The sequence below is a fragment of the Oenanthe melanoleuca genome, chromosome 4A (assembly GCF_029582105.1).
Source record: "Oenanthe melanoleuca isolate GR-GAL-2019-014 chromosome 4A, OMel1.0, whole genome shotgun sequence".
Lineage (NCBI taxonomy): Eukaryota > Metazoa > Chordata > Aves > Passeriformes > Muscicapidae > Oenanthe > Oenanthe melanoleuca.
Window position 1 is genome coordinate 1627852 of NC_079338.1, and position 27974 is coordinate 1655825.

The window sequence follows — 27974 nt, forward strand, 5'->3', positions numbered from 1 at the left end:
CTGAGCAGCAGGTAGAGAGGGGCAGACAGAAACTGAGCTCACAGTTTGGGGATTGAGCATGGATTCAGTCAGGGCTGCACCTCCTCCTGTGTAACTTCAGTGAGAATGTGCAGGGGGCCTTCACTAATGGGGGCAGGCTTGTGGGGCCAGGAGCAGCTGGGAATTGAAGGTAAATAGTTTTGGTTTCTTTTCTTTAACCAGAGATAAATTGTTTGCCTTTACTAGCAGGGAAATGTAAAGGTGGGGTGTTGGAAATAATCTGTGTTTGCATCAGGAAGCTGCTGCAGGTTTACTGCTGTTGGGGGATTTTTCCCAGCCACAGTGTGTTTCCTGGGAGAAGCAAAGACAATTACACTGTTTCCTGCCACAGGGTCACTTTTTGGAGCAGTCTTGCTGAGATGAACTGTTCCTCCTACAGGGAAAGAAAGGATTAAAGACCACATCTCTAATGCATATTTTTCAGCAATATTACAATAATTTATAAAGGCATCAAAACAAATTCAACATCTATGAACAAGCTGATTTTGGAAACAAAATTTAAATTAAGAGGACATTTTGGTGAAGTTGAAGGCACCTTGAAAGGAGATGGAGTAAAAATGGTTCTGCAGCCTCCTCCTCCCTCCACTGGCAGCCCAGCAGCTGCAGCTCTTCCCTCCTGCCCTTTCCCCACCTTTGGGGCAGGCAGTGGGAATCACCCTCTGTCCACATCAATATTTGCTGTTCCAGGCACAGATTCTGCACATTGATTGGAAAGAGATAAAAAATTGCTTCATGTTTTTGTGTCCCAGCGAGGTCAGTGATGAGTTTTCCCCTTGTGGATGATTTTGCTCTCAGCATTCAGTAGAACAGCAGGAAGGCAGCCCAGGAGCCCAGGTAGCCCCAGCTGTGCTGTCAGAGTCCCCAGATGTGTTCTCAGCCTGAATCTGAGCTTCCTGCTGTGTCCTGGGCTCTGGGACAGGCCCTGCTGCAGCTCCCAGGGCAGGGGGTGAAGTCACTGTGGGTAAACAAGGCACAGCAAATGCCAAAGTGCCAGCCCAGGAGAAGCCTCAGCCAGGGCTGCTACAGAGAATTAAACATTCATTCAAGGCAGCTTTGGGACAGGGACAGACTCCTTGGATTCTTACTAAGCTGGTCCTGTAAAAGGTGCAGCAGAGGCAGCACAGGAGGAAAGATCTCTCAGTGCAACCTGGTTTGAGAAAATCCCATCATTGCTACTGCTCAGGAAGCTGCTAAAAAAGGGAATTGCTTCAGGTGGAGTTTGCAGGTAGGAACTTTCACAGTGTCAGAGGTCAAACCACCCTGCCTGGGCTTCAGTTCTTGAATTCTACATTTTAACTGCACAGTGGCTTTGAACTGAAGCCAGGCTGAGCACAGTCTCCTTCTGGAGGTGACTTTTCCTGCAGCCAAGGATCCTTTGAGCTTCCCCTGATCCCATGAGTTGAGATTTTGCTCCAGCTGCAAGAGGGACATGAACAGAACTGCAGGAGAAATCTCACCTGCCTGACAGTACAGGTGCTCTGCCCCTGCCTGAACTCTGCCCCTCATCACTGGAAACATAAAATGAGACAGGCCTCAGGCTGGGCCAGGGTGTCTGATCCCAGCCCACTCCCTTCCTCACCTTCCTTCTGGGCAAAAAGCTGCTTTTATCAATCCTAAAACCAGGGAAACTTGTGTGCAAGAAGTGAAGCTTGCCCTTGATCTTTGGTAAAGTCACATTTTGCAACATCATGTTTCAATGAAACCCCTCTTGTGATACCTTTGAGTGGTTCTTCAAGCTGTTGAAATTGTCCCTTTGCAGTAACTCAGTGGAGTTGGCAGGATCCTGAATTGGGTTTGTGACAGGACCCTCATACAGGTACCAGCTCAGAGCTCCTGTGGGGTTTTAATGGATGAACACATTCCTGGGGTTACTGACACCTAAAAATGAGCACTGGGAAATCCTGATGGGTAGAAGTGCCTATATTGGGTCCCCATCATTACAGATTTAGTAGCTGCTTCTAACAGCCTCTGTTTTAACCCATTCAAATACTCAGTGGAAAGCAGAGCCCTCCAATCAAGGCAAACCTCAGCCTCCAGGGCAGCTTGTGGAGAAACCTGGGATGAGCTTTCTGTGCACCACCATCCTTAGGAGCTTTAAGGAGCCTGGGAAGCTCCAACAGCTGTTGGATTAACCCTTACTTTGAATTCAACATCCAGATTTGTTGGTAAAATGTTTTCCATCAAAGGAAGCAAGGATTCTTCCATGGCAGTGCAGCAGGAGCAGGAGTGGAGCAGTCCCTGTTTCCTGGCAGTGGGGCCTGGCTGTGCCCAGCTGCTGTGGGTACCTGGAGGTGTTGGGCTTTGCTGGAGCTGTCACACCAGGCTGCCTGGCCAGGACACCACAGTCAGGGTGACTCTGTTCCTCTGCTCCTTCAGCATTGGGATTAACTCTGAGTTGCTCATTCCTATTGCTGGCACTCCATTCACTGCCACGATTTCATCTCCACACCTGCCCAAAAAAAGGTCCAGTCAGGACTGGGTTCATGATTAACCTGAGCCCACCCTGAGCCAAAGCATCAACAACTCCTTGGAAAAGCTTGTTCCCTTGAGGCAGAGGGGAGGGAAAAGGAGAACAGCTGGTGCTGGAGGCAGCAGGGCAGGAGTTGTGCTGGTACTGATGCCCCAGGTGAGTCCTGCAGCCCAGTGCCACCAGCAGAGGTGTGAGAGAGACCTGCCCCCTCCTGAGCCCCCACAGGCCTGTCCCAGCACTCACAGGATCCCAGCTGAGCCAAGCCCAGCTCCCTGCACCCAGCTGGGTCCCCCCTGTGTCTGTGCAGCCCTTGGTGCCAGGAGCCAGCTCAGCACCCAGAGATGTCTGTGGGGTCCTGCAGCCCCCCCTGCTCCTCTCACCGGGATCTCACCAACACCCACATCAGCAAAGCTCGAGTTCAGCTTCCTTTTGTTGGGATACTGTTATACTCTGGAACCTCCAAGATTCACCTCGAACATCCCCTTTCTCCTTTTACCTAATTGCTCAATTAAACCCTTCACAGTTAGGTTTTAAAGGGCTGTAAATTCCTTTTCGTTTCACCTTTATGGAGAAACCACGACACTACTTAACCCAGGGCTTACTTTGTTACAAGTCTGGCAACAGTATTAACTCAAATGAGTGCAAGAGTGATTAACTGGGAGCTGAGCTCCTTCCGAGGGTCAGAGAGTCTGGGAAACCCCCGGCTGGTGGTTCCCGGGTCCCTCACACCTACTTGAGTTTCCTGTCCCGAAATGCAGGAGTCCCAGGCACGATGGTTTTGATGAAGAAGGGTTGGTTTCCTTTGCTTTCCTCAAAGCCTCCCACGATGCTGAAGCCCCAACTTTCCAGGTTTCCTTTACTAAGGACAATATCTTGACAGAAGTGAAGGTAGCTGTGTCAAAAATAGAGAAGTTAGGAGGAAAATTGCCTGACCAGGAATTTGTTTTCCCTCATGGAAAGCACAGCTATGGACAGCCTCATTTTCCTGTTTCTTAGGACTTGAGACACCCCTTTGCAAGGCATGTCAGAGGGTTAATTCTCACATGGGATGGTGCCAGCCCTTTAGAAATCTCTTCTGAGTATTGGGTTAAGAGCTAAGAGGAAATCACCTCACTCTAAAGGCTTTGGGACCTGCAAGACTCCTAAAAAACTTCCTGAATTCTGGTAATGAACACCCAGTGACAAGCCCAGATTAACAGTGAGCAGCAGCTCCATGCAGTTAATGAGAGCAGAGGGTTTTTATCCCCTCTGTGCCCTGCACTGGGACAAGGAAGCATCACTGCCAGCATCACTGGCAGGTCAGAGCAGGGAATGGTTCCTGCAGGATCCAGGGTGTCCAGTTCTGATACTCTGCTGGTTCTGGATGCAGTCCCTGTCTGCTCAGGGAATGTGAGCTGGAAGTGCCAGCAGCACTGGCCGAGCTGGCACAGAGCCCCTGGAGCCTTGGCACGGGAGGTGACACAGGAGCTGTCACACAGGAGGTGCCACACAGGAGCTGTGGCTGGAGTCTCTGCCCTCCTCCCAGTCCAGCCCAGCTCAGGTTACATCCTGGCACCGCAGAGCTGTGAAACTGCTGCTTATCATCACCCCGCTGAGCTATTCCAGCAGCTAAACTTTTCCTAATAAACGTTTTTGCCTTGAGCAGTTTGCAGAAGAGTTTCAGATTTCAAAAGCCTTCCCAGTTAACTTCTCACCAGGAGAAAGATCCAATTATCTACTTTCCAACTGTAATTTACTTTTGGAGGAGTTTTTCACACATAAACACCAGGAGACCCAGCTCCAGCTTACTGATTCCTCCATGGTTTCCTTCCACACAAACACAGCTCTGAGCCATGACTGTGGCAGCTTCTGCAAATAAATAACCCCAAGAGCAGCAGTGGCAAGGGCTAGGTCAGCACAGAACATAAATAAAAACATCAGGCACATTCTCCAGGAGCTGGAAAGGGCTGCTTGCTAGGAATCCATTTTCCATATTTAAAAAAGGTTCTAGGAAAAGAAACTTTAATTTACTACGATGAAAACTGACTGTGGGAAAAGAATTTGGGAGTTTAGGGAAGGTCGAGGTGCAGGTTTTATGGTGCCAAGCACGCTGCTGAGCTGGCAGTTCCTGGTGCCTGCTGCAGTTTGCAGCTGCAGTGGGGCCAGGATTGGGAGCTGCTCTTGGTTCTTGTGGGAAGAGTCAGACTGGAGTCAGGTAAAGCCCAGGAAAACTGACCCCTGAAATGTCACAAGTCACACAGTGCACTGTGTTTTCAAGAGGAAAAGGTTTCAGAGAGAGAAGATAAATCAATCTGTAAACTTTTGGATCCAGGGTGTGTTGGATTAGAACATGGGCCCAGTCCAAAGCAGCTTTTGAGATGGTATTTTATGCAATCAGTGCCAGGATGTAACACAGTGCTGGGAAGAAATCAAAGTTTCTCTTTGACAGAAACAAATCACAGATTCAAAAATCGTGGCCTGAATGAAACACTGGACTCAAAGTTGCAAGAGTCAAACACACTTCCCTAGCCCTGAGCACTCATTTCACACCTTTCAGCATCAAGTCTGAGTTCAAACTAGAAAGAAATACCCTCTAAAAAGAAAGGGATATTTCTGCTGCAGCAGAGGGATAACTGAGGAAAAAAAAGCTGAACAAACCCAAAACTGCACATGCAAATTGTGTTAGGGGATGCAGAAAGAGCCACAGAGAGATTTCAGTCAGTACTTCAGCAAGAACTGAATCTAACATTGACTATTTCTCTTTACAGAGGAGGGTTTCAGAGTTTCTAAAGCATGGTTACTGTCCAACAGGAGTGTGGGAGTGATGGGTCACTCCAGAAAACAGTGTAAGGTCCTTATGTGCTCACCATTCTATGATCTCATTGGAATGAGGCTTTCCACTGCCTTTCAGCTAAACAGGAATACCAGCAATGCTTCCAAGTTCATCAACAAAGTAATTAATTTCTAGTGTTTGAGTGAAAGTCAAGCCTGTAATTAACAGCTCTCCATGCAGTTCCTGACAAACATACCTGGGCAATCCCAGCCACGTGATCCAGAGGGGAGACCAGCTGAATCCCTGCTCCCTGATGTCCAGGGGTGGCTCTGGGGAGTTCAGGGAGAGGATTTCCAAGGCTTTCAGTGTGACTGAGTGGGAAGCTGCATTGGATTTCAGTGCTGACACAGCTTCATAGTAGTTCAGATGAGTCAAATCAATGCCATTGATGCTCAGAAGTACATCCCCTGTTGATGAAATAAAATGGGATTAGTACAGACCCTTGGGATTGTAAAATGGGATTGTTACAGACCCTTGGCTATGGATCCCATTTCAGCCTCAAGGTATCATGGGTTTCCAGCCTCTCATTAGTGTCCAAGTCCAGCTCCCATTGAAAATCCCCCACAGTTCCTAAAGGATAAAGGGTCTGAGAGCCTTCCTTACCTCTCTTGATTCTGCCATCCCTGAAGAGGCATCCAATGGGCTGCACACTTGTCACATAGATAGGGAGCTTGTTTTTGTTATCCCTTCCACCTCCAATTGTGATTCCCAAAGATTCCTTTGGCTCCTTTTTTATTGCAACTGTCTTCTCATGACTTACATATCCCTGAGGCAAATCCTACAAAGCAAGGACAGCACAAAATGCAGCTTCATTAATGCATTGAACAGGAGAAGCCCAGCTCTAGAGACAACATTTGTCTCCTTCATCCAGAGCATTCCAGCAACTGCTGGAGGGCAAAGTCAGCTTCCCATGTCCTTGCTGTGGGTGGGAATACAGAGCACATTTCTAAGGTGAGCCCTCAGTGCTGTCCTAGTGATCCCAAATCCATTTGCTGCAGGGAGCTGCTCCCTCTGAGGGGGATTTTGCTCTGAGGAACAAGCTGTGAGCTCATCTCAAGGCTGCTCATGCCAATAATGAAGCTCTCCCTGACTGAAAGTTTAGCTTGCAGTGAAGGCACAGGTTAGAGCACAGGCTGTACAACAGGGTGCAAATGCTACTCAGGGATTTAAATGCAGGAACCACACTCCAGCCATGCAGGACAGCAACTCCCTGAGCTGCAGGGACACTGAAACCTGTCACACCACTCTGAGCAGCTGCAGCAGGTTGGTCACTCAGCTGCAGGTTCTACACACAGATTTTCTCTCTGGGTTCAGCACTCAGGGGATTGTCCTCTTGCTGTTTGTTGTGCCCCACAGAGGGGTGGCAGCCCCACACTGCAGTCACAGCAGCACCATGGGGCCACCTGGGGATTCTCCTCCTGCACCATGAAGGCCTCTGGCTCCACACCAGCTCAGCTGGGTGTCACTGCAACACCCTCAGTGTGTGGGGCTTGATGGATGCCAAGAAGCAAATCTCAAAAAATCTCATGGATGGCAAATTTCTCACTGCCCTTTCCAGACAACAAAGGGTTAAACACAGCTCTGCATCAACACTAAAGAAATGACGTTTCCCTATAGATGACCAAGTGGTTCTTCAGCACCAAAAGCCCCAAACCTGCCCAAGCAGCAATGGAGCTGCTGATCAGCCTTCTGTGATAAAACAGCATCACAGAACAACACAAGGCATTTATTAAACCAAGAATAAGCAGCAGCTTGGCCTCATCTCCCAGCCCCACCTTCTGGTAGTTGGATTTTCTTCTGTAGTGGTTCTGGTCTGGTCGCCTCCTGTGGTGCACTGGGCTCCCCCCATTGCTGCTGCTGCTGCTGTTGGAGGTGCTGCCATCCTCCACTGGCTCCCCCAGCTGCACCCCAGGCTGCCTCAGGATCACAAAGTTCACTCTGGATTCCGTGGTCTGCCCAGAGCAACAAGGAGTGGAAATTAAAAAGACAGAAAAAATAGGTTAGAAATGAGGGACAGCCCTCATTGCCTTGGGGAGAGAGAAGGGCTGGCATCAGTTCCTACAGAGGTTCTCCAACAGGTCCTCAGTGTGATGCAAAGTCTTTTGTGATGAGCCAGGGAATGTGATTGGAAAAAGAAAAAGGGAATTAGCAAACATGAGTCAGAAGGAACAGGAGCAGAGGCAGGCTTCACTCGTGCCTCCCTCCCCCACAGTGCCAAACAAGAGAAGGTGGAAAGGGATGATTAATTCCTGCACTTTGGTACAAACAACCAAAATAGCATCTTGTGTTGTGCTACAGAGTGAACAGAGCTGGAACCCTGGCTGGTCCACACACAGTGCCCATGACAAGCACTGGATGCTTTTACTGCAGGGGAAGTTGTTAAAGCTCTTTCCCCCCAGCTTTGATCATCTATTGTTCACCATCTCCCAGCCATGTTTTCCCCAGAGCAGCTCTGGTTAAACACTTCACCAGCTGCATGTCAGGCCTTGGCAGGGCTGCAGGGGAAGTGCTCCCATTGTTCCTCTGCTCTCACTGGGCTTGTCCCTTCAGATCACCTGACAGAACCTTATTGTGAAGGGCTCACTGGGGGAAGGCCCCCGAGCTCACTCGGGGCGTTTCCTGCCCTGGATGACAGAAATGCAGTTGCTGCTCTCACTCCTTGCCACAGGACCCTGCTTCCCTGGTGCCAGAGTGAATTCCCTGGCCTTGGAAAAGGAACTCTTCAAGTTACATTTAAGCAAAGATTTCAATTAACCCTCAAAGGAACAGATCATGTTTGAAAAACTGTTTTACACAAATGTCACTTCCAAAGAGACTCAACCCCCAAACCTCACAAAGCCAGTTCTGACACTGGTTGCTGGCTCCAGAGGGATCAAAAGAGTTCCTCATACAGGAGTTGTGTGCACATTACAACAGGAATGCAGCAGCACTTGTGGGATGCAAACAAATTCTAAGAGGCCACAGAACGGAAGCACAACGTGGAAAAGGATCTCAGGGCTGGAACTCTGCTCTTTCTGCCATGGCACTGCACTCCTCTGATAACTGAGGAGAACTGGCTCTCCCTCCTGCTGACCTCACATCCTTTCTGGGATATAAACAGAATGGGATGAGGTGCATTGTGTCAGGATCTGGAGATAAAAACACAGACTGGAGGCACTCGCCTGGGGAGATAAAGAATTTAAGTTGATCCATGTGATATCTGCTGCTCATGCAGCAACCCTTAATCTTTTAACTAGAATTTCTTGCCCACTCCTTCCACCAAAACATCTGGCATGCTGCAACAGGAGCACATTCCACAGGGAAAGACCACCCCTCTTCTACTCATTCAGTACCCAGGAATGTTTTTAGCCTGAGGTGCCCCATGTCTTTTCCAGTCTGTCTTCACAAATACAGGTAAAATGGGGAGGGCTTCAAGTCAGTGCACAGGGATCTGTTCTGTGCTGCCAGCCCATCCCCTCTCCCAGCCAGCACCTTACCTGACTGCTGGAAGCACAAGAGGCTGCCCTGATCCCTCCCTGACTGCTGCATGAATCCACACAGTGCATCCCCAAGGAGATACAATCTCCTCACATGAACTCCTGTGCAATGAGCCACTGCTTCCCCTCAGACCTGTCAGGGGTGACTCACCACAGATTCCCACTCGGGTGTTTATCTTCATTTGGAAGTGGTGCTTCCCACACATCCAGAGGGGAGTCACTTTCCATGAGAGAGACTTGGGGGAATGCAGCTTGCCCAGAACACGAGCCCTGCCATCACCACACAGCCTCTCCACGGCTGAACTCACCTGGATTATCTGGGCAGCAGCCTCAGGAGTTCCTTGCCTCAAATCCTGGCCATTTATTGACAGGACTCTGTCATTCCGACTCAGCTTCCCATTCTTGGCTGCCAGGCCTCCCTCTAGGAGGTCCAGGATAAAAATCCCTGCCTCGTCAGTCTTCCTGATCAGCTTGATTCCCAGGGGCTCCGAGCGGTCCCTCTTGACCAGGGTGACGTGGATCAGCTCCCTGGCAGTGGGGCTGCACTCCTGCTGGCCAGCCTTGCTGGAGAAGCCCTTCTCCTGCAGCAGCAGGAGGTGCAGCACGGGGCCTGGCTGCCGCAGGAAGGACACAGCCTGGCAGTGAGTCACGCTGCTGATGTTGACGCCATTCACCTACAGAGACAAACAAAGCACTCGCTAATCACAGCCCACATTAATTAGGCACTGTCCACAGTGTGGGGCATGGCCAGGCTGGAGCAGGATGGAAAACTCCCTGTGCAACCTCTGACTCTGATGCACAATAGGGAGCAAAGTTTTCTACAAAAGAATGAAGAAAGTTGATGGAATTAGACTGGGACAAGACAGGACAACCCACACAAATAACTCCAAAAATGTTCAGTCATTCCTTCCATGCCATATAAATGCAGATCTGCTTTTCCTTAATTTCCAGCATTCAGTACAGGCTTGGAGAAGACCCAAATCTCCACTTTTGAGTGGTTCATAGTCTACAAGCTTCTGGAATCATCCATCTAATTATGCTTTTTCCAGGGCAACATTTTGCTTTGCCTGTTATCACCTAATATTCTGTGCAGTCTTTTAGGATGCTAAGAGGGCTCCTAAGTGTGGGACCTGCCCTATTTGCTGAGATAGACATGGACAACCCAACTGGCTAAAACAGGAGTCACTCCATTGGTCTACCTGAGAAACCAACTGGGAGATCTCACCAGCCACTCATGTAGGGGCTGCCAGCCCTTCCTGATGCCAGTCCCATGGGATAATGAGGATTTGTGGCTTGGCAGATGATTGGGCTGCCATGGCTGGAGGTGCCAACAGTTGTCACTGTGTGTACAAGGTGTCACCTCGGTCACCAGGGCCACACAGCCCTGCCAGAGTGGGCAGTGCCCTGGCCATGGCTCAGGCTGGGGCTGGAGCTCTGCATTACTCACATTTTGGAGCTGATACTCACTGCCAGTCAGCAGCTCTCACCCTGGACCTGCCCATAGAGAATATGCAGCTTAAGCAACACAGTGGAGCAAGCAATTATGAGACTTCCTAACTAGAGCAGAGAAATGGGGCTGCTGTGTGAAATCTTTTACTTTATTCAAAACACCCTGAATTCCAGAAAGCTGTCAAATATGCAAGAGAAATGAGTCTGGCTGGAAAGAATGGCAGAAGTGTTCCTGAGCCCCAGCAGACACACAACGCTGCTGACACAGAGGTCTGAGCTGAGAGATTCCCCAGCTTTCCCAGGCTCTCAGTGGGGCTGCCAGGGGGTTACCCTACCTCGAGGATGTGGTCTCCAGGAGCAATTCTTCCATCAGCAGCAATCACAGAGTCCCTCAGCACTTCCTGAACAACGATGTTGCCCAGGGGGGTGTCCTTACCCCCAACTATCCTCATCCCCAGCTCTTCCTCCGGATCCTCCCGGTGGATTTCGATGGTGGTAGTTTCAGCCACAAGACTGGTTCTCTGAGGAAGGTCTGCTTGTGGAAATTCAAGAGAAAAAGCAACACATTAGCAGATTCCTCCTTTTCATAGCACCCCAAGATTCAAAGCCCTGGCAGGTTTGTGTTCAATGTAGCATCTGGAGGGAAAGCAGCTATCAGGAGACCTAAGGTCACACAAAAAGCTTAAATCCCCTCTGTTTCTTTAGAGTTTCTCCAGAATTGTTCCCATTTTCTCCTAGCTTGTGGTGAATTCAAACTCTTTATTGTTGTAGCTTGGGGTTTATTAAAAGGCATTCAGTATGGTTTGGCTATATTTAGAGATTTATTTTTCTCCTGTGACAGCTGGCCTGCTAGAAGCACGCACAGAACAAATTCCAGTTTCCATGATGCCCATGAGGGAAAGGGACTACCCAGCTGTAATTACTGCTCTGCAACTTCCTTCCTCTAATTTCCTTTGCTCCCCTTTTCCCATCCCCCCTGTAAAACAGGAGGAATGTTTGGCTGTTTCACAGCATGCTGGAGATTAAGCAATGCTGCACTTGGGAGATGGGAGTTGTTGTTAGCAAGTGGGCTGAGATCTCCCAGCACAGGGACACTGCCTGGCAGGGTGAGGGGCAGATGTCACCCCAGGGATGCAAAACCTGCTCCAGGTGTGCTTTGGGAAAAAGCCAACAGGGAACTGAACTGACCTGACCTGTGAGTTACCTCTGTCCCAGGCACAGGGGCTGGAAGCTGAGCCTAACTCTGAGACAAGGCACTGAGGTTTCCATGCTGCTGCTTCCTACCAAGCTGAGACAAGAGCTGCTACACTGAGATGGTGATTGGATCTGCAGGGCTTCCAGAGCTGCCTGTTAATCCAAAACCTAACTTATGCTAGAAAAACACCAGGAGGGAGGTACTGACCACTCCAGGAAACTGACTGTATATTTAACTTTCCTAACAAGATGAAAAAGAGCCTGGAACACTTCCTAGTTACTAATTATCTGGCTTCTGCAAGGCCTTTAAGTGTTCCAGGTTCACATGGACACATGGCCTTTGTCTCTCCTCAAAATGCTGCAAACACTCACTGCAGTCTCAGAGTTTCTCCAAATGGTTTTGTGCAGTTTTGTGCTTGTGAGCAGATTCTGCCAACCCTGATGCACATGAGTCCATCTCCCTTCTGCTGAAGGGAGAGATGCCTCTGATAGCTACAAATGGCTGAGGAGCATTAAGGATGTCTGACAGTGCTTAAAAAATGAATTTTCTGAGGTAATTGCCTCATTTGTATATTATGAAGGGTAAATACAGAGTTCCACTTCTGTACCAAACTCTCACCTTCTTCAGTCTCCTCAAAAGCTGGATTAACCAGTCCAGGCTCTGCAGTCCCCAGTGACACCACAGCAGCTCCAGAGCTTTCTGCCACCAGTGAGGAGCCTCCACCTGGCACCTCTGGATCCTTGGGCGTGTTGGCCTCCCCCTTGGCAGGGGGATCTTCCTTCCCTTTAGAAATGGGATTCTTTCTCCTCTGGAGCTCAGATTTGTATTTCTTAAACCCAGGACACCTGGAGAGAGATTGGCAGGGACTGTCAGTGACTGTCTCTGCCTGGGCAGGTGACCCAGCACATGAAAGCTCTGTGGGAACAAGCTGGTTCCAGATCTCACCAGTGCAGTGCTGGTTTCTCAGATGATAAAATTGATTCTCATTTGACCTTCAGTTTCTACTTATACAAGTATCAGCTTAAGTGCAGGCTTGTTATTTCACTACTTTTGAAATTATTAAGCAAATTATTTGAAAAAGAAGATTGTAATAGAAACAGGAGTCTCCCTTGCTAAATATTTACCTGGCAAACACTCCATGAAGAAAACAATCTTTCTTAAATAGAAGCAAACGCTGAGCTCTGACGTTGTAGAGATCACTGTGAACTGTGCCTTGATGCAAACAAAGTTTGGCTCAAGTTTCAAGCCTTGAATTAGGCTTTGTTTTAACACACAAGAGCAGCAAGGGAGGATTGGGCATTTTCTGTTGTGGAGTGAGACCTGGCCCTGGAGCTGGTGCACTCCCAGTCCATGCAGGTGATGGCTCTACCTGAATGGGAACAATTTCATTCCTAATCCCACTGGCTGCTCCCCACAGAGATCCCAGAACTGGGATGTAATTGTACACACAAAATGTGCCCTGGATGCAGATACATCACCAGCCTCTCTCAGAATTAATGGGTGAGGAAGAACAGCTCTTTTATCACCAGTATTTATAAAAAAGGTGAGGAGGTGATAAATGAAAAACACCACTTTCAGAGACATGAGTAGTATTGGGTGTTTATCAGAGTCACTTTTCAATTTAAACTGAACTATTTACACTCTGGCTAAAGAAGTCTCATCCCAGTATTACTTTCTCTGGTTTATTCCTACTCATTTATTCTGCAAGCAGTAAAATAACCCTGAACTTCATGACAGAAGCTGAATGATCCACTTGTGCACATGTCCCTCTTAAGATACCAAAACACAAATTCAATTCGCAAAAAGCAGGGAAATCCCCCAGAAAATAAGTTACTATGTGCTTCTTATTTCCTTAAATCTTCTCCTATCAGTTAATCTCACTTAAAACAAGAAAACACCCAAATCCCAGTGAAATTTTCTTATATGTTTTTTTCTTTCCCTATTTTTCAGTCTGACTGTGCCCACAGCCCAGGTGAAATAGCCTTGAATCTTAGAATACTCTGTCCCCAAGAAAGATACAAACAGCTGTGGAATATATAGGGGAATGATATAGTTTCCAGGCAGGTCTGTAATGTAAACATTTGAGGTGCCTGCTTCCCTCCCTGCCCTGTGTATAACTCCTGTGCCAGAGGGATTACAGAGTGACAGGAGTTTACTGATAACAGGGCAGATTTGCAGAGCAGAGGAAGGCCCAGCCCTGGTGTGAGCCATGGCCCCAGCCCCAGCAGCCAGGACAAAGGGCTGATTCCAGAAAAAGGATATTATCAACTTTCACTGAAGGGAAAGGGGCACCCAGGCACCTTCCATCCCTTCCCCTGGCTCTAGCATGAGCTCTCAGTTTATGGGGACTGAAGACCAGCAAAAACCACAAGAGTACATCCTTGGCTGGAGCTGCAAAGGTATCCTAAGTGTACCTGTTCCCCAGCTGGCTTATTCTTAAAATAAAAAACTACAAGACAGCTGAATGGAACAAGCCTGTGGCATTTCTCATTGCTGACAGATACACCCTGCCAAGGAAGGTCTGTTCCACCTGCAGCAGGGCTTGCACTTAGCTCCCTTCCCTGCAAATCATTAACCAGCTAGGAACAAGGGTTCTCCAGCACCACAGCAAGAGCTCTGTCACCTGCACTCCTTTTAAAGTGACAATGTCCTGCCTGCCAACAGCTCAACCAGCAGTGAAGCACCAAAAAGTCTCCCTTCCTCTGCACAAGAGGAAGAGAAAAAAAAACATAGTGATTTTCACTTGCTTTTCCTTTTCAGCAAAAGAATGAGAGAAGATAATGGAATTATAAGCAGGTGATTCAGCAAGTGCATAAAGTGCAGCTTGGAGGGACCTGCACTATTTGAATCACAGACTTATGTATTGCACATCTTAATTGGAGCTATTAAACTGGCAGCACTGCACAATCCCTTGCTTTCAGAGCCCTGACTTTGTGCCTTTCTCTTCTGCACAAGGGAAACAAGAATAAGCTTGTTTGTAACAGCTCCAGAGCTGCTGCCCCAGTTCAGGACCCACAGATGTCTGGGTGTTTGACAGGTTTAGAGTGAGGTGAGCAGCTCACCCTTCTCCTCCAGAGCACACACACAATTACTGTGTCCTCAGCCACCCACCTCTGCAGCCTCACCCTGGCATCTCTGGTGTCCCACCTTGCCCCAGTTTAGGAAGCTGCTCTGAGGATGGATGGTTCTGCTGAGCAGCACAACAGCCCTGGCAATAACAGGGTGGAAAGGAGAATTCACCTGTTCTGCTGAGCAGCACAACAGCCCTGGCAGTAACAGGGTGGAAAGCAGAATTCACCTGTTGTACAGAGCAACACAACAGCCCTGGCAATAACAGGGTGGAAAGGAGAATTCACCTGTTCTGCTGAGCAGCACAACAGCCCTGGCAATAACAGGGTGTAAAGCAGAATTCACCTGTTGTACAGAGCAACACAACAGCCCTGGCAGTAACAGGGTGGAAAGGAGAATTCACCTGTTCTGCTGAGCAGTACAACAGCCCTGGCAGTAACAGGGTGGAAAGGAGAATTCACCTGTTGTACAGAGCAACACAACAACCCTGGCAGTAACAGGGTGGAAAGGAGAATTCACCTGTTGTGTAGAGCAGCACAACAGCCCTGGCAATAACAGGGTGGAAAGCAGAATTCACCTGTTGTGCAGAGCAGCACAACAGCCCTGGCAGTAACAGGTGCAAGGGGAATTCACCTGTTGTGCAGGTGAGCTTCCAGCTCACAGCGCTGCATGGTCTGCTGGCACTCAGCCTTGAAGGGACACAGCACAAGCAGCTTATCCAGCAGGTTCCTGACCAGCAGGCTGGACTTGTGGCACTGCTGGAAGGAGAGCTTCTTACGGTCCATGGGACAGAAGCTGTACTCCTGCATGAAGTTCTCCAGGCACTTGAAGCAGTAGGTGTGCCCACAGGGCGTGTCCATGGGCTGCAGCAGGGGCTGCAGGCAGATGTGGCAGATGAGCTCATCGTCCACCTCGTCCTGGAAGTTGTACAGGTGATTGTCCAGCAAGGGGTGGGGCTGGCCACACTCACAGCACAGCTCAGGGAGCTGGGACACGTGTTCCTCAGTGATGGGGTCAGCCATGGCAGCCAGCACCAGGGGGAGATTGTCACACAGCAGCTCTGGGAAAAGGAGAGAGAGAGATTTCCAGCCTGCTTTAAATCCAACATTAAAAACTCTGTTCCAGCTTTGAGCTTCCTCCCCCAGAATCTGCACCCCAGCTGCCCCCCACAGGGGGTTCCTTCCAGAACCACCCTGTGAATGAACAGCCCAGGGATCAGAGGATGCAGGGACCTCAATCAGCACGTGGATAAACTGAGGCTTAAACTTCACACCCAGACCAGAGACAGACTAAATAAACCCTGTCCAACACAGGGACAAGAAAATCTGAAACAAAAACTGCATGTTCTTGAGGGACAGCAACCCAGAGAGGGAAGAGAAAGGAAGGATACACAAAACTTTTAAACTTCCCCTGGCTTTCCAAATCTTTTAAAGACATGTGTAGTGAAAAGCCAATCTGGGGGCTTCTGGTTGTTAAGATTTTTGTTTTGTATTTGGGGGGTGGGGAGGATGAGGCAAAAGAAGAGGAAGAAATTTCAAAAGAAACTTAAACCTAAACCACATTTCCTTCCTTTCAAGCCCACTCCCTTCAAAAAAATTTGTTTTAACAAACAATGCATTGTTCCCCACTCATCCATGCCTAAGTTCCCCCATGGAAACAAATTTCCTATAAAAAGACTAAAGCTTCCTAAGTGGAAAAAACGTGAAGAACAGTCCACATCATTTGTTGTAAGGTTAGAGGGAGGACTGAGCCTCAGCTCCTTTAGCCAGGGAGAGCAGGATAAGAACAAACTGAGTCCTTGTACCTGCTGCTCTGATTTTAACAGAAACATCTTCAGTCACATCCATTTTGAATCTTGCCTGTTGTAATTAAATATAAAATTCACTTGAGTTTTCTAGCAGATTACACACACAGGGATGACTGCAGGGAGGATTTTTTTAACCTGGCAGTTATTTTAATGAAGTAGGAAATGTGGTATTAAAGGAAGCAAACTGCATTACATGGTGGGAGGGTTGTGGTGATGTTTTGAGGAGTTTGTGATTGGTGGAGTTTTTTTTTAAGTAAAGAATCCCAGACTCTGAAAACAAAACAAAAAAAAAAAAAAAATTGCAAAACTGTGATGAAATGGAAAATTTCTGAAAGATGATATGGAAAATACCTGAAAACAATGACTTTATCTGGAACAGGTAAAAGCCCAAGCAAGAGGGAACACTGGTCTGCACCAGTGCCTGGAGGACACAGCTGGCACACAGCAGAACTCGGCAGGAGGGGAAGAAAAGAACAATGAGATAGCAGGAACAGCAAGAAAAAATTACTCATGGGTTTCTAATAAAAATCATACATCACTCCAATTAATTGTCAAGGTAAGTCAGCTATTTAATTAAAGGGAGAATGTATCACCAACAGAATCAGGCAGATTTTACCCAGCCATAGCAACTTGCTCACTTCCAAAGATGAAAACATCCCTGTCACGGTTCCAGGTGGGTACAACAGGAGTTGTTTGCTCCTCTCTGCCCTGCTGCAGTGCCAGGAAAGCATCTTCCCCTTCAGGGGAGCACTCAGGCTGAGTGAACATCCCTGATTCCCTGTTTGCATTCCCTCCTTAACTCCTGCCTGGCTGGCTCAGTGCTCCCCAAAACAAGCACCCATGGACATGTGCCCAGATGTGTCCATGGCCTCCTCCCTCAGAACCCCTCCTGCTCTTTGGGGCTTGCCTCCACCTAAAACAGGCAGCCCTGTTTGCCTTCCTGGCCTTTTTGCCAGCCCTCAGCTGATCCTGAATGATCTTACAGGTGCAAAAGGAACATTTCAACATCAGACCATCACTTAACATCTCCCACCAATTCTAATCAATCAGCTCAGCAGCAGCACTAATGAAACAAGGAGCTTCCAAGGCAAACACTACCAATCAGAAATACTTGTGCTTCGGGTTGGACTATTTGCATAAAACTTTGGCAGGTGATGAAACAAATCCACTTTCTCAGCAAAAAACAAACCTCACAGTAATTTTGCTGATAAACTACTTTTATTGGGGGGGTTTTTCAGATTATTTACCAAATCCATTCTGTGCTCTGTGTTTAAAGGTTACATGAGATGAATCCCCTCGATGAGTAATTTCTGAGTAATAACTTGTGGAAGATAAAAATGTCACCACAATTTTGCTGCTCCAAGCTGATCTGCTGTCTCACTTCTAGATCCTTGAAAGCAAGGGGTGAGGATTTCATTTAAAGGTGCCCAGGTGAATTTTACTTTGACACCACTGTCCCTTCACTAAGGAGGCCACTCCTGCAGACAGCAGGGAATGCAAGGCTGCCACCTCAGTGATGAAACCCAGCCCAGAGCCTTGGGCAAGGCAGGGCTGAGTGAGCAGCATGGGGAGGGCAGCAGGCTCAAACAAGCCTCCCTTGCTCAGGGACTCAAAGCAGAGCTTCTGCAAGGGGAGAATTGCTAAAATCTCATCCAGCACTGATGTTGCTGCAGCCCAACAAGGCCCAGTTGAAGTGTGTAGAAAATAATTTTCATCACTGTCCCAGCTCCCCTCAGCTTCAATGAGCCACTCCCAAAAGTCACAGAGAGTCCACAGAATTCCAGCTTTGGAGGGGAGGTTTGGTACAAATTCAATCCTTTGCAACCCAACCTCAGTTCCTCTTCTAACCTCCAAACCCAATCAACTCTTCCATTTCTGTGGGTTTTTTTGTTCCATCATTCCCCACTCTCCAGCTTCCTTCCACCAAAGGATGGCACCTTCCCTGGCCCTGCCTTTTTCCAAAGTGCTGGAACCTCTCTGTGGCTTTTCACTCACATAATGAGGGAATCACACCAGGATCCAGCTTGGTCCCCAGTTACAACTCACTGACTGCATGAAATTGCTAAAGCCTGACATGTACATGTGCTGCTCTAATGGACTCTGCTATTCTAAAAGGGTAATACAAGAAATTCCTCTGGAATACTGGAAATTCCTTTATTATTCTAAATGATAAAGAATTATTTTGAGAGTAACACACCCCACACCCATGCATAACAAAGAACTGAAGGGAACAGACCAGCAGAAATCTCTTTATAATTCCTAGTTTCTTATCCCATAACAATTTCTTTGGGATCACCTTTCTCCTTACTGTATTAAAAAAAAAAAAAAAAAAAAAAAAAAAGTTGGATTTTTTTAAAGTAAGATTCCTGGTACTGTAACACTGACTCAAAGGCTAGACTTTTTTTTTTTAAAGATGACTTATCAGGTAGTCTAATCTATATTCCTGCCAAAGCAAGACTATTCCTGACAATATTAGCACATTGCCTATTCTTGTTTTAGCCCTGCCAGGGCCCAGAGCCACAGATCTGCCCCCCTGCACACCTACAACACTGTTAATAGCTCTGGGAGGGGTCTGCCAAGAACCACACCAGCACTGAACCCCTGGGCACCATTCCTGGTGGGCAAACTGCTCATTCCCTGCTCAGCAGCCCAGACTTGGAAACAGAACTGATGACTCACTTCTACAGTTTAAAAAAAAAAAAAAAAAAAAAAAAAAGCCTTTTTAAACCCGTGATTATCTAAGAAATCTTCCCAAGCCCGTGCCTCCACTTGTGCTGGGACTGAGCAGGAGCTGTGCCTGTGGTACCTGGCTGCCCCAAGAGCAGCATTCCAGCCTCCTGCTTCTAATGCATCTCACTGTGTCACTGTCAGCGTGGAGCACAAATTAAAGCTCCATTCACTCCGGGCCACACAATTCCAGCATTTGATACAAGACAATTTTGGCCATAATGTATCTACCTGAATTTCATTTCTTTGAGATGTAACATCGCTGCTATTCCCATTTAAAAAGTGAGAAATTCCATCACCACAGACCCAAAAGGCACCAGCTCCTGGGAATTGAACACTTTGTTACAGCTCTGAAGAGGATCTCAAAGGACCTACCTAAAACCACAGAGGAAACTCCTGGGGATAAAGAACAACCCAAACAGAAAAGAACAAAATCATTCTGTTCTTTCAACTGACTGATTTCTAAAACCACAAATATGGTGAGTAAGCAGAGCACATTCCATATTGCAAAACACAGAACCAGGCAGCCAGTCTGCAGCAAGGACACAAAACACAAGTGTAAAATTCTTCCTGAAGGATATGGGTGATTAGAGAATATCTCAAACAGCTGAAGCTAAGACATAATTTAAAAAAAAAAATAATATTGGTTCTCAATATTAAAAAAAGAGTTTGTACCGTGGGAAATACTTTAGAAATGCCATGGCTTCTGCTTTTGGGCAGCTGTAGGTTAGCATTGGTATGTTGATATAGAAATATTGGGCTGAAAACACAAATAAAAGCTGGTTTGGGAAGTGCAGGGCACGTGCCCCACGTCCCCTGCTATGTAACACTTCACTGCAATAATTATGTCAGTTATTATATTTATAACAACATTTCCCTGGGAGACTGGAATTGCAACATTCCTACTAAAGGCTAAAGAATTAATTAATTTTTTGGGGGGTGGACAAAACAAGCCAGCACAGTCTGGATGAAGATGGCTGAGGGCACTGACCAGACCTAAAAGCAAGTTCCAGATGGATTCTGATGGAACAAACCCAATCCTCTAGAAATAAAACAGGAGAAAAAGGGGCAGAGCTTTTCCTAAACTTTCTTCAGTTTTCACCCAGTTAAGTTTTGTGTTTCACAGACTGGCAAATTTTTTCCATTCCAGAGACAGAAAAAAGTGCATTGAAAACATGTTGTGTAACAGGGGGTTTTGCTGAAGTTCATCACTGCTGTGAAGGGTTCATGAAATGAGGCAGGTTTTATAGGACAGGCACCCCAGTCCTGACTGAACACTCCAGTGTGTTACCACAGCATTTCACAACCACCACTGAGCTGTCCTTAGTTTACAGTGGCACAGAAAAGTGTTGAAACAGCAGAGGAACTTTATAAACAATATTGAAGGAGGTCAATTTTACAAAAGAAACACAACACCAAACCCAAGAATGGTTTCAGGTGTTGATACAATTTCCTATTATCTTTACTATTTTCTGACATGGCTGAAGATCAGGACACTGAATGTAAAAATCCTCTGGAGATGGTGCATTTATAGAGCTAAATAAGAAGCAACCCTTTCACTAATTGAGCTTGCCTTGAAGCCACAGGATTTCTAATGAGCCACCTCCAAGAGGAACTGCTCAGCACTTGTGTGAACAGTTTGACTCAGAAACTCTAAATCAAAGCTGCTTTACTGTAATCAATCTTTTAAAAATGGAAATTTAAATTTCATCATTTTTCATACCCATTCTTTAACCATAAATATGAAAAGAAGTTGTATTTAATTCCCTGGTGTTTCTGTGCTCGTTAAACAATTTGGTATTTTATCTGCCTCAGCTTCTGGGCAAGTATCTGTTTTCTCCACCAGAAAACAGAAAGGCAATTGTATTTTCATTAATTATAATCAGAATCATTATCCTGTTAGACCAGGGTTCTTATCCCAGGAAACCCTATCCTGAGAGATGAGCTAAAAGGTTTAAGTAGAGCAGGACAATCCCAAGGAGTTTTCTGCTGAGCAACTTTTGCAGGATTGATGGATTTCCACTTTTACACAACTCACTTCCAGACAGATTTATAAAACTTTTATAAAAAAATCCTCCAGACTTTTATAAAAATCCTGTCTGGTTAGTGTATCTAAAAGTTCAACATAGGGAAAGATCTGTAATACTCACTTTAAAGACCTTGCTAGGAATCAACAGCTTAAATCAACAGCATTTTTAATTTGAGGAGAATGAAAAGCTGACATGAAAACTTAAGAAATTGGTACTTCTAATTTATTTCTCTCAAAACATTTGCTTCTCTCTCAGTTAATGATTGCACAGAACAGTAACTGTCCCACAGGACCCAGAGTGCTAAAGCAGGGCTAAAGAAATGTAATCTCAAAAATTAATCCCAGATCTTTCTGCAGAGCAGGAGGTGCTGGTGTTATCATTCTGTTAATATTATCTGGGCAACAAGAGCCAATAAATTTCCTCTCTTCTCTCTTCTTCAGGAATTAAGCTTCCCACCTACACTCTTCTTCCAAAGGGGATCCAACAGTGACTATTTTAACACAGTGCTCAGAAAAAGGGATACATTGAATGCCATCAAACTGAAGACAAGTGCTGCAGAAAAAGCTGTTTTATTGATGTATCTCTTCCTGCTTTCTCACCCTTGCAAGATGCTTCCACTATATCCACCCTCCTTTCTACACCATATTCCACACAAATATGCAAGTTGCTCATTTTGTGCTCACAGGAATTCTTCAGTCACTTAAATCCATTTGCTTCTTTGCAGAATTTGACCCAAATTTTCCTATGGAACTTTTACCACCACAGGGGTGGATTGTCTTTATTTTTTTTTCTATTGTGTCTGTAATCATCTCTCTCCAGGAAATTAAATACTCCCACCTCCACCCTCACCTACATTTTCAATTTGGCAGCTATCTGCAACTCTATCCCTAAAAATCAGTTTGATGTTTGTGGGAGAAGCTTTCTACAAAGAAAGAAGGAACCCAGTGCTATTATTTAAGGATTTAATCAGCAATTAATAACCAAAGCTTCTCCCACAACTCAAAAAGCCCAAAACCCAACAAAGAGGGATTAGGAGATGTGATGTGAAGATTTGGGTTCATCTGAATATCTGGGAGCACACTCACCTTTGAAAGAGCTGTGTTTGCTTCTGGGAACATGAGGTCAAATTGAGTGTCCAATGGCTATAAATGAATATCACATGCTGTTACCTCCTCACTGTTTGTGTCTAACTCCAAATTCCTTCTTTCTAGAGAGAGATGAAAGCAAACCTGCACAGCACTGTCCATCCAGGTCAGAAACAGGCAATGCTTTCCCAGCACTGCACTTCCAAAGTGTACAAGGGAAGCAGCAGCCTGTGCACTGTATTTTATTTAACTGGTTGTGCCAAAAGCTCCTGTTTGAATATCCTCACCAGGGTGGTCACATCAGAGATGTTTAACAGTAATGTGAGAAGAGAGTAGGTGGGAAGAGAGAGGCTCTTGCTTTGGGGAGACAAAAGGTATTTCTGTAGCTCTAAGCCTTGCTGTCTTGTGAGAAACTCCTACAGAGCTTTAATCTTTATCACATTCTATCAAAGTGCTACTTTAAAATTAATTTCAGTTAAAAGAAATTCATCTTGGCTACTCTCAGCCTTAAGCATGAAATAACTCATTTTCTAAGTTTGTTAAAACACAAACAAGGAACTCTTGTTTTCTACAAAACTTTACCACAAGCAATCCAGCAGCATGAAAGCACTTTTGCACCTGGAGATGAAATATTTCCTATCAACAGACACAGTTTTTAGCATCAGAAACACCAGATTAAGGCTTTGCTGCAGGATAAAGTAGCACAGAACTCCTCATCACCTGGTCCAAGTCTCAGTTTCAGTAGCACAATTTTTTTAATGCTGTTCTGTTTAAAGAGTTTGGAACTTGGAATCTCAGCTCCACAAAATTAACCCAAGGCAGGATGGCTGAGAGCCATTCCAGAGGGAGCAGCACATTTCCCCTGGCTGGCTCTTCCTTCCCAGCAGCTCCTGTGCCCGATGCCACAGTGACAGCAGGACACATCACCCTGCTCAGACTTCCTTTCACGGGCTAAGAGGGCTTTTTATGCAAAGCACTTTCCAGCCCAAGCTTGTTCACACTAACTAAAAAAGCTGAATTGAGAGCTAATTAAGTCTGTAATTCCCCTTTACATTCCATCTCACCCTCAGATCGTGGTAAAGGGGAAGGAAAGAAAGAAAACAAGTTACCTTCATTTAAACAAAACGAAACCTTCTCAAACTGTGGCTCCCCAGGGCAGCTGCAGCTGAGTTTGAAGTGAACTTAAACTCTGCCAGTGCCTCTGGGTAGGCAGAGCTGCTACAACCAGTAGCTGAAATGCCCTTTACCACAGGTGACAGCTCCTAAGTAAATAATGAAACAGCAGAAATCAAAAAAATAAAAAATAAGATTACCTTCCTCTAGAGACAGACAGAACAGTATTATATCTCATTTTTAGAAGACTTGAGACATACTCTGCTGTTTAAGGCACCTGTGATAATGGTTCATGAGCTTACACAGTTGCACATGGAATCGAAGGTGGCTTTTCATGCAATTTCATGCAGTTTCTCCTGGTGTATCTTACTGACTTCAAACAACCCTCACAACTGGGGGAAGCAAAATTCAAGAGGCATTTTATATTTGGGATGTTTCTTTTCAAACCTTATCCCGATTTCAGGCTGTGTCCAAGCCGGTACCAGCAGCAGCACCACTTTAAAACCCATTGTTATGTTGCCACATGGGGCACGTACTTGCAATATGGGTGAATTGATAATTGTGTTTTCTTGTTCTAAAAATAATTTTAAAATGGGAGCGGCTGCCCCATCAGCTAAAGGAGCTGAAGCAACAGAGCAAAGTCCTTGAGCTGTTCCCAAATCAGTGCAGGGCCACATTCCTCCTGAGCCAGCCGTGAACGACCCGCGCTGGGGAGGGAAGGGAAGGGGAGGAATTTCCTTTCTCTGCTGGTTTTCACCGCCGGAGATTCGGACTAAAGGAGCCCCAGGTGTTGCTCTCCCAGGGAATTGGGTTTTAGCCTGAGGACTAAAAGGCCCAGGAGAGCCATTATGTTTATTTTTATGTATCCTCCCCGAAATAATCACGCGGCAATTTTTGTTCCCATCGGTTGTGATCATGCACAGGAGGAAATCCTCAGCTCTCGGCTCCCAGGGCAGGGACTGCCGCCGTTATTTGCGGGGTAGAAATCTGCAATAGCATTTATTAGGTGAGAAGAATTTCTCTGTTATCAACCCCCCAGCTCAGATAAGTCAGAGAACTTCACAAACAGAGCTAATCGTGATTTACTGGGCTTTCAGCAACGGCCACACTGATGTCACAGGTGAGTCCCTTTAACCCACAGGGGAACAGGGCAACTTTTATCTCAACTCCTTTTTAACTGTCAGAAAATCGGCTTTTCAAGAGACTCTGCTGCAGCTGCTCACAAAACCTGCATGATTTAAGGTACAGACAAAGAGCAGGCAAAGTTAGACAACACTTTAAAAAACACATAATCCCTTTTAGTGCTTCCTTTCCAGAATATTCCAAATAAGGAACTGCAGTCTCCAAACAAAATTTGCACAGGGAACCTCTAAACTTAGGGGATCACTATATAAATATATGTATTTAAAAATGTTTTAAAAGCCTTTGCCTGCAAGCTGCTGATTGTCTCTCCAAATTCATCCAGCTTTATTCCATTTCCCTTCTTCCAGCCTTAAGTGCTTTTTCCTGGACCAGCACATTAATTCTTACTGCTCATCCATCTAAATCCCCTCTAACCCTTCAGATGGTTTGTGAGATACTGACTCATGGGCAATTTCTTATCTGCTATATCAGAAAAACTGCCGGATATTTTCATATTTTCAAACCTCATTCGTGTCAAGAAATTTCTAAGCCAAGAGCAACGTTTTCTGTGCTATAAATCAGGGACTGTAAACTGATGAGGGACTGTCAAATGCAATTCCTAACAACTGTATGAGCAGCACCACTAAAGTAAACTGAGAAGGAAAAGCCAAACAAGAGGGTTTTGTATTAAACCAGCAAAACATATTCAGGCCTGTGAGTAAGGCAGCAGCTGCAACTCCTCTGGGGAGATCCACACGAGCAGAATGAAATGATGCAGCTTCAGTTTCAAAGTGAAATCAATAGAGCTGTTGCAGCAGGAAGTTTTTATTTTAATGCAGAAAATAAGATATATATGGCAGTGCAAGGAGAAGAGAAAATACAGCAGGGGTGTAGTTTAGTGTTTAGTGAGCTACAGAGTATTTTGTTCTGCAGTGATATTTGTTCTTTTAGGTATGGAAGTCTAAGACTCTACAATCCCAAAAATGTGTAAATTCTTTTATTAACCACATTTGGGCAAGTACTGCATTATCATAGTTTACAAACCCATTAATTAAAATTTCTAGGAGTTACTGGAATTGCCATTCAGGGAGCACAAAGTTTATCCAGAATCATTCTCAACCTGTTTCATCAGGCATCTTCAAACCTCAGGAGGTTTTTTGGGGGTCCTGTAGCGACCAGGTCCCTTCTGGAGCTGTTTTTTCCACCTCTTGGAGCCCTCATTCCCCAGCCATATGGTTGGGTTGGTTTCTTAACTCTTGCTCACCTCCCTCAGTAATCATTTGGATAAAAACTTGAAATTTGTTGTTCAACAGATGTTCCTTTTTGCTGCACACCACAGGTCCTCCTCTGCCATTCATCCCATGGGTTTTGTGGCAGTGTATCCCCATAACTGAAAGGAATCCCATCTGCACCCAACCTGCATGCTAACACTTCCACAGGGGAGTGAAGGTGTGCATTTCCAGCACAGCTGAGTTTTCCAACTGGGGAGTCCCCAGAGAAGCTTGGCCTCCTGTTTATCATTTCCCTGCTCCATCCCCAGCCATATGACCCCTTTGTTTTGCCCAGCACAAGCACTGGTGCTGTTCTGACTCCATAAACTGGTCCAGAGAACAAATCCCTTTGGGAGAGGGAATAAATATTCCCACTGCCTTAGGCCCTTTCAGCAGCAGACACACTACATCTGCTCAGGGAAACTGTGAAAGACGCCGTGGAGTGTGCAACTTCAGAGAAAGAAGTTTTGTTTTGAAGGAGCCATGTGTGCAATCTGCTCTCCCTCGGCTGGAGAGCTGCCAAAAGAGCTCCGGCATCAAGGACAAACGTCAGCGCCGTCCCTCAAAGGCACAGCACACAACAGGCGCTGCTGCGGGAGAGCTCAGTTCCCTCCACCACCCAAACCTCGGGCTGCTCGAGCCCCCAGGAGCTGAAGGATTACACAGGACAGCTCTGGGGTTGTGTGACAGCGACACGAACTTCGCTGGGCTGCCAATTATCTCCACTGTGCCCCTGCTGCGACACACCTTCTGCACAGCAGAGACCTCCCCTACCACTTACATCGGCGCTTGAGCTGGAATAATTTTTTCCTGCGGAAACTTTATGTTCTGGTCCTTTCGCCTTGGCTAAAAAACTGGAGCAGAAGTTTAAATATGACACCTTCTCGGCCTTGGAAGCAGCAGGGAAGCACTCATTTGGCATTTCTTGCTTTCCCGGGGTAAAGTAGGTCCCAAAAACCGCTCAAGGAGTTGAAAGTGCTGTTTCAAGCGGGGCTTAAAGCAAACTAAGCCTGCAGTGCCACCGAAAGGGGCAGTCCCGCTGTCCCTGCCACCTCCTGCGCTGGCATCAGCTGCTGCTGCCTGATCTGCTCCGTCTGACATTATTCTAGAGATAACAAGTGCACACAGCCAAGCAGAGCAGGATCACCCCTTCAGCAGCACAGCCTCATCCCGCTTTATACCCCTCATAAAAAAAAACAAACCTTCTTAAATAAAATTCTTCCCAGATAGATGGATTAAACTACCTCTTATCATCACCTGTACTTCTTACCTTTAAGGTATTTCCAAAAGGTCCACATCCTCCCCTTGCTGTGCTCTGCTTGTTTATCTCAACTTCTATTTATAGGCTTTTTTCCCCCTGCATTAATTACCAGCAAACTCGCCGACTTTGCCGCTGCCCGTCTCCTAGCAAAGACATTTCTGTTCCGCTGCCTCCCTGCGACCCCCACAAGCAGAAAATCGCCGGGTTTGGTGGGTGCTGCCCAGGCATGAGCTGTGAAGAGTTAAACCCTGGGGCCAGCAGCCTTCACCTGCGCTGCCCGTGTCACTGATAAGGGACATTGGCTGCGGTCACGGCCGGGAGCCCTCGGCAGGGAGAACGGGAGCCTCGGGGATCCGACCTCAGGCCGGCGGGACCCCCAGGGACCCCGCATCCCCTCAGGGGACCCCGCATCCCCTCAGGGACCCCGCATCCCCTCAGGGGACCCCGCATCCCCTCATGGACCTCCGCGACCCCTCAGAGGACTCCGAGTCCCCAAAGGGACTCCGCATCCCCTCAGCTCCGGTGGGACCCCCAAGTCCCTCATGGACTCCCGCACTCAGCCGGTCGGGATCCCCCGAGTCCTTCAGGGAACCGCAGCCCGGTGGGAGCCCTGCGCCTCCTCAGGGACTCCCAGGTCCCGACTCAGTCCCCCCACACCGTCCCCGCTCACCTGCGGCCGCCGGGAGGGGCGAAAGGGCTGGCTCGCCGCCGGGATGAGGAGGGAAGAGGCGCTGGAAGCCCAGCCCCGAGCCGGCCTGCGACGGCGGCGAGCGCGGCGCCTCCACCAAGTTTCCGGGCGGGGAAGAAAGTCGAAACCTACGTGAGAGGAGGAGGAGGCAGCGCAGCCGCCCAGGTGTCACTCGCCCGCCCGCCCGGCACGGCTCGGCCCAGCCCTGCCCTCCCCTCCCCTCTCCGCCTCCGCCTCCTCCTCCTCCGCCGCCGCCTCCCGGGCCGCGCTCACCCGGCGGCCTTGGCCCGCCCCGCCGGAGGAGCCGCGGGGACTGGGGCGCGTCCCGGCCTCGACCTCCCGCTGCCCTCAGGTCATCCT

The 27974-nt window shown here is 47.2% G+C and overlaps 1 protein-coding gene and 1 long non-coding RNA gene across 2 annotated transcripts in view; one reads left to right on the plus strand and one right to left on the minus strand.

The window, feature by feature from the left end:
- Positions 1 to 453: 453 nt before the first annotated feature.
- LOC130253288 (ligand of Numb protein X 2-like) lies at positions 454 to 27835 on the minus strand. Its single transcript, XM_056491763.1, has 10 exons — positions 27597 to 27835; positions 15144 to 15570; positions 12060 to 12286; positions 10582 to 10778; positions 9106 to 9471; positions 7097 to 7273; positions 5925 to 6099; positions 5518 to 5728; positions 3243 to 3401; positions 454 to 2488 (listed from the first exon to the last, which is right to left on the minus strand). The coding sequence occupies exons 2-10, from the start codon at positions 15530 to 15532 to the stop codon at positions 2353 to 2355; spliced, it is 2037 nt and encodes a 678-aa protein (XP_056347738.1). The 5' UTR covers positions 15533 to 15570; positions 27597 to 27835; the 3' UTR covers positions 454 to 2352.
- The window catches only part of LOC130253292 (uncharacterized), a 33901-nt gene continuing 33667 nt past the window's right edge, over positions 27741 to 27974 (plus strand). The window contains exon 1 of the long non-coding RNA XR_008840537.1: positions 27741 to 27966. This is a non-coding gene — a long non-coding RNA (uncharacterized LOC130253292). The remainder of the gene's footprint in view (positions 27967 to 27974) is intronic.

Coding starts and splice junctions, on each gene's coding strand:
- LOC130253288 (XM_056491763.1), bottom strand. CDS start 15,532: ATGGCTGACCCCATCACTGAGGAACACGTGTCCCAGCTCCCTGAGCTG. Junction 5,729..5,924: donor GGATGGCAGAATCAAGAGAG/GTAAGGAAGGCT, acceptor TTTCATCAACAG/GGGATGTACTTCTGAGCATC. Junction 3,402..5,517: donor ACGTGGCTGGGATTGCCCAG/GTATGTTTGTCA, acceptor TTTTTGACACAG/CTACCTTCACTTCTGTCAAG.